At 42.1% G+C, this 10,024-nt stretch overlaps 1 protein-coding gene across 12 annotated transcripts in view; it reads right to left on the bottom strand.

Moving 5' to 3' along the window:
* The window catches only part of LOC108721548 (coiled-coil domain-containing protein AGAP005037), a 242,315-nt gene extending 238,066 nt beyond the window's left edge, over positions 1-4,249 (bottom strand). For all 12 annotated transcript variants that reach the window (XM_018446147.1, XM_018446153.1, XM_018446154.1 and 9 more), the window contains exon 1: positions 1,809-4,249. In XM_018446147.1, the coding sequence (XP_018301649.1) occupies positions 1,809-3,585 (1,777 nt within the window). In that variant the 5' untranslated portion in view covers positions 3,586-4,249. The remainder of the gene's footprint in view (positions 1-1,808) is intronic.
* Between the last annotated feature and the right edge of the window lie 5,775 nt (positions 4,250-10,024).

The following is a 10,024-nucleotide window of genomic DNA, read 5'->3' on the forward strand; positions in this document are numbered from 1 at the left end:
GCAGTTTACCGGGATACAATGTCAGTGACCTTATTTACTGCAGCCTAAACGAGCGATTAATTGCCCTGTTCGCCGTGCGGAAAGATCTATCATCTAGAGGCGTGATTCTGCCCACTAATAGTCTAAGATAATATTACTCTTATACTTTATCAAATGTCTGAAATTACGTCAGACATTGATATACGCGCAACATTTCTCTCCAAATAAAAATTAAAAGAGAAAAACACACTGTGAACTGTATTTCAAAAGGGTTTCGATCTAATATAGCAACAGAAAAATATCTTCTGTTTCCTTTATTTTGCCGCTCACTATTTAAACAATATATATTTTTAAAATTATTTTTGCAATTATCTTTATATGAGCCTGCTTATTTTTATTACAACTTTATTTAGTTTTAACCTGAAGTCCGAAAGATACATCGCTCCTTAATAAGATAAAAAAATTATTTTAAGGAATATAAATATAAAAATATAAAATATACAATGAATGTACATAAATATGTATATATATATATAAATTGCACTCTTTGAAAAAAAAACAATGTAATTTAATTAAAGATTCAAAACGGAGCAATTATTTACGACAAACTCTATGAACAGCATCACACAATTTAATATTCTGTTTCTTAAACAAAAATAAATGTAAATGAGTTTTCGAACAAGAAACGAGAAGGAACATGATAGCACTAGATATATTAAAATGCGGCCTTTGAAAAGCGATGTAAGTTCATGGAATAAAGAAAGTGTTAGAAACCAAAAGCGCATTTGCGTAGTGACGAGGGATCAAACGTCGTTTCAAGTGACGAAGTAACCGCATCGCGGTTAATCTTAAAATTCAGCCAGCCAATGAAGTTATCTTTGGTTTACCACGCGCTGCTTGCATAACTTCAAACGACTTAATAAGAGATCGACTAAATAGTTAAACAAGCAAGCGGGAGAAGGAGTTTAAGTAATCGCGAGATCAAAATCGGGTATATTTATATACATTTATATGCGAAAGAGAGATCCCGCGGCAATTCCACGGAAAACGGCAAATCCACATAAGACCCCCGAGTCTATTAGTACCCTACTATCTACAGACTTGAAAAAGTACAATGAAGGGAGCAACGTTTCTCCCATCCCCCCTTCTGTCGGTACGAACGTGCCTCAACGCGATGCACCCGTCTTCGCGTCTTAAGAGGCTCATTCGAATGCACCATCATACAGTCGTGTTCTGTGCGTGCATATCGTCTACACCGAATTACGAGCTACAAAGCACCTTTGCACTCGGGATTATTTGATGAAAAAGCATCCGCGCTTATTCTCGCGACTTCCCGCCGATTCAGCAGAACGAATAAATGCAAACGATCCTTCTCTCATCTCAACGTTAGAGTTCGTGACTGAACATGACTGAACGAATTATTGTAGCTTGAAAAAAAAATTTAATTGGCGTTACGCAAATTACTCATTTGCGGCTTTTGTTCTAGATTTTTCAAAATTTTAATATTACTAAAATTAATGTTCTCATTATCGTAAAATAATGTAATTGTAAAATGAAATAAATAACTTTCATCCTAAATCGCGGCTTTGGCACAAATTTTGATAATGCCCGAACGACATATCAAAATTATTAGTTATATTAAATTAATAATTTTAATTCTTCGAAGATTTTAATGCCAAAGCTACAAATCTTTAAAGTTCAAATGTCAAAATTTTCGCAACAAATTAACCAGATCTAATTTTAATACGTACAATATGGATTGATATAACGCGCAGCGTACGCCCGCGCGCCTTCTTCGTTCGTATAAAATAAATCAAGATCTGACTCACCATTCTGCTTTCGCCGACAGCCGCGTTGCTCCTCACTGTTCCATCGGGCGTCGTTACAGGCGTAATTCCTGGCATTGTTTCCACGGCGAGAGATTATCAAGGAGTCCTTAGGCAGAGGAGGCAGAGGTTTGTTAGCGTCGTACTCCTGCTCTGAGCAACTGCCATCTGAACGACACCTCGGAGACGGGCCCACAGTGCGGGCGATGTACGAAACGTCCTGAGTTCTGTCGTGTCGATCTTGATGCAAGAATACCGAATCGGTGTCCGAGGTGCTGTCCTCGTTCCTGTGTCGCCTGGTGGGCGGCTCGGGTGCCGTTCCACGTTTGGTCGGCCAGTTGCCAGCCGCTAAATCCGGTCCAGCGTTCGGTTGATTAGAGAAACTGACCCGCTTGGGACCGGTACTCCCGTACTCAACGGACTCACCTCCTATCAAGCTTCCTCTCTTAAATATAGGATGCGGTCGAGGTCTGACGTCGCTGTCGGTGCCGTCTTCCTCGTAAACCCCGACTTCTGGCTTCCTCGCCGGAGACGCCGTGCCAGTTCTTCCATCCGCGACAGATTTTCGGCACGTCACGTGAAGACTGGTACGTTCGATATCGCCTCTATGGAAATGCGGGGAAGCGCTCTTCGATCTTTGCGCATCGTATCCCGCGAGATCACGTGGATTTATGGCCTTCATCGACAATTCCTGACGATCCCGCAGCGCCTGTTGCGGCCTGACTATCAGCACCGGTTGATTCTGGCCTTTTTGAACTTGCATTAACAGCGGTTTCCCGGTCGGGCTCACCTTGAGACGTTGCTGAACATTGTTCCAGTAAGATCCATCCTTATGAATAACGGAACCGAGCGCGTTAGAATTGAACGTTTGATTCGACAACGCAGGTGATATCATAGGACTTCCATCTCTCGCCTTGTGATGCGTTTCGTACAGCCCATCCTCCATCAGATTTTGCTCGTAGATCCGTCGCTGCTGCTCCTCGTCCAGTCTTTTCAATTGCTGCCAATACACTGCCTCTCTCATCTCTGGCAAGTCGATCTTCGGCGCGATCTGCTTCGGACCGGAGTTTGCCGACGAAACGGCCGACTTCCGGTGTGCTTCTAACGCCTTTTGCTGCCAGTAAAATGCTTCCAAGTGCTGCCTGGTCTCTTGTTTCGAGGGCGACAATAATCCACAAGTAGGATGATTCTGCCCGCACGTCACATCCGTAATTCGTTGAGCATATAGCTCTTGACCTTGTCTCGGTTGTTGCGGTTGATGCTGTCGTTGGCGTTGCTCGTAAATCGGCTCGCGCTGAAGCGAATTCGCGCTTACGTACATCTTATCCTGACTCGCAGTCGGCGACGACTGCCGACCTTCCAACGTTAATGCTGCCGTGAGCGGAGCCTGTTGTTGCTGAATGGCATCGGGTCGCCGTTGTTGACAAATATCTTGAGTTGCGTTCGACGGTTCGCGTATCGGAGATCGTGCCACTTTTCTCCCCGATTCGTTTAGCACTTGTTTGGTCTCCGAGACGCATGACTGTGGACTTTGCGACATCGAATTACGACCTTGAACCCGAGCTATTTTCTCGTCGACGTCACGGCACGGTTTAGTCGAACCGTATGGATCGGGTGGCGGCAGCTGATCACTCTCGTGTCCTTCCCTCGTCTCTGAAACCACCGCGTTGCTGCGAGAAGGACTCAGCTGTCCGCGGTGTCCATAAATTGGCTCGGGGCGCGAGATACTCTTCGCGAAGCCACAGGACAATGCACTCCTTTGTCCCATAGACCTCCTCATTTCTGTAGCGGGGGAAATCTGACCACCGTACTGATTTCGCACTTCGATTGGTACGATGCTAGAAATACCGCGCGAATCCGCTATGGGAACGGGCGATTCCGCGTCGCAGAGTCTAACTTCGTTTGACGGCCGAGAAATTCGAGACTGACAGATGGTATCTCGCTTGGGCGAAGCTATCAAAATTTGATCGTCGGGTTGTGACCTTCTGGCTCGAGATCCCACCGGAGATGTTGCTACTATCACGCTAGGTTTCGACAGTGATACGTTCTGAATGGACGACCTCTCAGCTGAATTGCACGCTAATGAGTCGCTCTTCAAACTTATATCAGTAGTCTCGTAACTCTTCAAGCAATCTTCCTGCAATTTCTCGGTTTCTCGTTTCGATTCCGTTCGTGTATTTTCGTTATCCTCGCAATATTGGAAAGAACAATTCTTCGAGGGCGATTGTTGATTCGGTGAACATTTTTGTTCAAAGATCAAGTCATCTTTTTTCTCCGGCGAATTCTGCGCTGTACAATTCGATACTTCCGCAAAATGTTCGTCATGACACGGTGACGACGGAGTCTCATCATAAAGATGTTCTCCAATGTAGTTATTGGATGACTGAGAAACGGTTTGACCTTCGTTTTCATAAATCCTATCATGCGCATCTTCGAAGAGCACGGGGCGAGTTCAAGTAATACTCACCGCTTTTCGAACTGGAAGGCGAGAACTCGCTCTTCTGACTCGAGTTAGGTGTACAACTTGAGTCGGCATAATCACCGGACTTCTGGCTGGAACCAGACGACGGATACTTCGGGGTTCTCCCGACCAACGGCGCTCTCTGATTTTGATTTACGATCGGTTGTCGAGTAATTTTAACTTGCGCGGGAACCGACTGCGGTGGACTGTGTATCAGACTCGCCTCGAGGTTCCTGTCATTCTGGTAAAGCCCGGATTGACTCCGATAACTTACGTTGTCGGTCACGTCCAAACTACTAAGATTTTCACGCAACTGATTAACGTCGTCCTGGTAATTTTCGTAATTCGACAGCTCGAGCCGCGATTGCGGAATCTCGGGTAGCGGCCTATCGACAGGATGAATAGCTCGTGACCGTATGTAGTACCGTTCACCAGGCGGTGCCGAGATTCGACCGGAAGCGCCGTGATTCCTCTGAAAGAGGTAAGTACGCGCGTCTTGATTCGATTCTTGCAGACTGTGCTTGCGCTCCAAATGGCCGTATCGCCGGCTGTCCTGATGCTGCTCGCGTCTCTGCCTCTGCTCGTATTTCCTAATATCGGGCGAGATGCCGAACTGTCCGCTTCGCTCCAGCCATCTCTCGTCCGGCGCAATCGAGCTGAGACTGGAGTTAGCGGTGTACGATCTTGGGCCTCTGGTTCTCTCGCGAAGAAGTCGCGTATCGTCCGTCTGCAGAAAGTGATCAGGCGTACTGGTGATTGGCCCCTGTTCAGGAAACAATTCACGCTTGATCTCGTCCAATCTCTCCTCAATGATGGAACCGTTTAAGCTATTATCCAGTTTGACATTTCTCTTGATGTCCTCGTTCAGGTTCATCGTATCCGGCGACCTCGTGTAATTTCCATTCTGCTGATAACGAGCGAAATGTCGCTCATCATATCTCCTTCGCTCCTTCTGCTCCTTCTTCTTATAATCCTTTCGAGAATCCTTCGGGGAGAAGATAGCCGGTAAGAGACGCCGAAAGCCGAGCTTCTTCTTTTGCTTCTCCTCTTTCTTCACCTTGGACGATCCCGCCTCCATCGTAAATTCTTTTATAAGATTTGCGTAACCGTCCCTACCGCGATGACTTCGGACGACAAAGGTCGTCGGGTCAATGGATTCCTTCAAATCAACCACCGTAAAAGAATTAGAAGATTTATTGTTTCTCTTTTCGATTAAAATATTCTTCTCATCGGTAAGAAGTATCTCGTTTCTTGCTTCCTCGATATTCTTTTTGCAGTTATTCTTCACTTCGTTCGAATTTGGATCGTTAATAACGTCATTTACGTCACTTCTAATATTTTCTTTCTTTAAACTTAGATCTTCGTGAATTATCGCCGTTGTCGTGAGAATTGTATCGGCTCTCTTTACTTCTTCATTCCATTGAATGCAATCTTCATCTTCCTCGCCGTCATAAGCTGGATCAGATCCACCGATATCGTCATTTTCATCCGTCTGTACCTCGTTCTCTCCATTCGCCACCTGGGCGATATCTTCATCGACTGCCTTAATTCTGTCCTCCAGACACGAATCAGAGTCGACGGTGCTCACAGTACTATTCTCAAGTATCTCCTCCGAAGTTCGTCTCTTCGACTCGTCAATCGACGTTCGCCTCTCCGTGAACTTTGCTTCCGGATGCTTCCGGTCGAAGAGCAATTGGGCGTTGCGATCCTCGACGATACTTTCACGTGAAGACACGCTGTCGAACTCTTCAATGTAAGACGATTTGGAAGATTCCGAGGAGTTTCGTTGCAAACGATTATCCAGAAAATCCCCGGACCACCTTTTTTCCACCTCTGTCACTCTCGCGCTGTATTTTCGTTTCACGTCGATTTTACTCGACGGTCGCTCGTCGGTTTCGCTAGTTCTGTCGTTGTCGGACGTGTAATCGAGATCGGTTTCCAACAGCCTCTTCTCTTCAATCTTCAGCCGCTTATCCAGGTTATGCCTCTCGAGAAAATCCTTGTCGAATCCGGAACTTAATCTCTCGCTGCAGTTCGACTCCGAGATAATCGGAGGCTTCAGAATATAATTCGATTGAAGACCCAGCAGCTTCTCCTTGTAGCTCTGCGCGGTACTGGCGTGAATCTTGGTGCTCAGATTTTTTTGAAGATCATCGATAGTCGCTTGACTCTTCTCCAGACGATCCCGCACGTCTCTGTCAATTCTAGCGTCTCCTTCACGGCTTTCAACGTCGTCTTGCTTCTTAATCTCATCTGATCCACATTTGCAATTCACGTTTGTAGCCTCAGACGTCTCATTGTGTTTATCGATTCCGGCGGAACTTATACTACCGTCACCTTTTTTATCGCCCGCTACGTCTTTCGTCTCTAAAAGTTCTTGTTCAACTTGCTCTTGCTTAACCTCAGTCACTATCTGGTCAACAACTTTTTCCCCTTTCGACGATAAATCTTCTAAAGCTTTTGCTTTCGCGGGGGAAACCGAAGTCGCTATCAAAAATGAGTTCTGCTCATTTCTAGTTACAGATTTCTCCGGGACCCTCGGTGACACCTTGTTTTTTTTTACAACCGCACTCGCCGAATTCAAACCTTCGATCACGATACTATCAATTGATGGGATTTTAGCGAACTTAATCAGCTTGATCCTGGACTCTTCGCTCGAACCTACAACGTTGTTTTTTCGACTCTTAGGAACAGGAAGTTTAGATTGGCTGCCCGACACGATAGTCTTAGGAATAGTATCTTTTAATTTTGATATGTTTTCCGAGACTCGAAATCTATCGTTATTCGCTGATTTCTGTCGCTCGTTTTTCACACATTTGACAACATTCGACCTCGTCTCCGAACTCAGAGAAAGTTTTCTCGAAGACTCGTTTTTCGTTAGCAATACTTCTCGCGATCCATTCGAAGATTCTAAAACGATTTTTTCGACAGTAACTTTGTCAACCAACAGAACTCTAACGTTTTCTGCGTTCGCTTCTTTTTCGTCACCCTTAAATCGATCCCGATTGTGCCGCACGTCCGTTTCCGAGATATTGCTACCGAAGACTCCCTCCTGTGATTCCATGCTGGTTTGCTGCGCACCGTTCTCCTCTTAAGAACGCCTGAAAGAGTTTCATTGTGATCTTCACATCCGAGAGAAGTTTATTTTACAAAAAAATAGAAACAAATTGAAAAGTAAAAGCAGGTAATAAAACTACTAAGTAGAATAGATGCTTATTGTAAAGAAAGCATTCTAGTAATCACTGGAAATTATTATAATGATTACCAAATGTGTGAACAAATAACGAACTCGATTTTCGACGATTTTCTTTAATATAAATATTTATTTATTTCTAATACTCCTGGAGATATCACAGTTTTATCTTCCCACAGGCTCAAAGTAAATTCTTTAACGTTTATATTCTATACTCTTTCAATAATATTGTATAAATAATTATGCTGTTTAATTTTGATTCTTCTTTATTGATACGGAAAGATTTGGTTTGTCATATTAATATTAGGTATATGTGCAGGTGGTATGAAATACTTTAAGAACAGAATAAAATCATAGAACATTTATATTATATAATATAACGCTTATTTTTTTATAAAAAATATATTAGTAGTTTTTATTTAGTTATTATTAATCATTCATAATTTAGTGTTTTAAAACTTAATTTTTTATTATCAATGTGCAATAATGTTATTTTATTTTCTATGTACCATTGTAAAGAGGTCTGCATAAATTAAGTCTTAATAATATATTTATATCGGAGTAATGTTAATTTAAAAATGTGTGCTCCATATTACCTGCTTTTACAATTAGCAAAAGATAAAACGAAAAATGCTAAATATTTTTACACATCAAATAATGTATAAAACTTTTTATCTTTATAAAATGAAAATAAAATACATGGAAAAAAGCTGAATAAGCATCCAGATGACTTACTCAGTGTTTTTACTTGAAACATATTGCCTATCTACGATAATTTATCATCTCGCTCTAAAAAGTTTTTACACGTATCACACATATGTTATTACATGACTATGCAACAAATAATAATCAGTAAAATTTTCGCTACAAAACCATCAAGTAAATTTAGATCAAAGAATCTACCATTAAAAAATATCAAACACAAGTGGGACACCCTGTTTAATGCCATTATCTTTTATATTCGACGTACAATTTCAGACGCCGGTGTAGGCAGGGACACAAGATAACTAGATAAGTGCCTGTGTGGCCGTTCGAAATTTTCTCATTAGTCCATCATGACTGCGAGCTACCGCACCGATGTTTGACCCGGTCAAGTACGTGGTGCACGTACACGGCCATGTGCACACCAGACGCTCGTGTATACATTCGCGGGCACGTGCCAGCGCTCCCGGATCGTGCGAGTGCACCAACAAATCCCCCTTGTAGTGCAGTCTAAATATGTGTACGTTTCTAAACATCGAAGCGTAAAATCTCCTCGGTTCGTAGATTTCGTTCGCGCACGGTCGACGTCTCTCTCGTTCTCCGTCTGTCGAAAGACACCACAGGGACGTAGAGTCGCAAAGTGCAACGACCGTGACGAATTTGTGGTGTTCGGGAATATACAAAGCGTCTAAAACGAGAATATACAACCATGCACGGCTTCGAATCCCTTTTTCCTCTTGATGCCGTTATGCTCACTTCCGCCCGTATTTCCTACCTCGTGACATAAGCGTTAAGGATGTACACGTCGAAAGGGAGAGAAGGAGAAACACGTTTGTTCATGTAGGCTAGAAGACCTCCAAAGACGTTATTAACCTTGTGAGGATTGGAGCTTTCTAATAAAGTAACTTATGAAAGATCTTGCTTTCTAAAGGATTCGAGTTGTTGAATTCAATTCTAGCCTTCTAAAATTCAAATATCAAAAAGTAATCTGATTATAGTGAAATTTTGTTTTAAGAGATTCTTGGTATTTCTGAGTTTGTGAATGTAGTTTGAAAGTATTAAATTTCGAAAGCGTAGTCATCTTCAAAGGGATCTAATGTCAAAAGGCTATAATCAGATTTGAATGTCAATTTGAAAATTAATACTAACTATTTATGTAGCTGATAAACTTCAAATGAAGCAAAACTGGAAACTTGATGTTACTTTGCAACTAAAAAGTCCATAAAACTATAAGTTTTATGATAATAAATATACCCTTTCAATACTACGCTATACTATTTTGTCACGAATGCAACACATTATGTATGGTATATGCAATCCAACTTTAACTTAAACTTTCTTGCTTATAATTTTCATGAAAATTATATACAGTATCTACACAACTCTGTTTATCTACACTCCACTATACAAGCTCAGTTACAAACATCTAAACTCATAAGTGAGCTCTTATTATACGACTACGATATTATAGTTTGGATAATAAGAGCTCGAATATCAGCTGACGCAATAAATATCAAGTTATACACTACGTGTAATGTTCCTGTCTAATTTCCCACCCAAAAATGAAACTGTAACACAACACGTGCGTTAGATTAAGTTACATTATTGAATGAGAAATTATAACTAGCAAGTACATTACACGTAGCTTTGTATTTGCTGGGAACGTCAGCTTCTATTATCGGAAGTAATATGTATATACTGGTAGAGGGGAGAGTTTAGTAAACCTCTATTATCCTACGCTATTAACCTATTCAGTTATCGGAACTGTCTTGTTCCTAAATGTGTTCAAATAAACGAAGTTCTACTGTATTATAACATTTTTTTTTCAACTGAAAAAGACAGACGTTAAGGAATACAACGGTG

This window comes from Mycetomoellerius zeteki, unplaced genomic scaffold (genome assembly GCF_001594055.1).
Source record: "Mycetomoellerius zeteki isolate Tzet28-1 unplaced genomic scaffold, Tzet1.0 scaffold174, whole genome shotgun sequence".
Lineage (NCBI taxonomy): Eukaryota > Metazoa > Arthropoda > Insecta > Hymenoptera > Formicidae > Mycetomoellerius > Mycetomoellerius zeteki.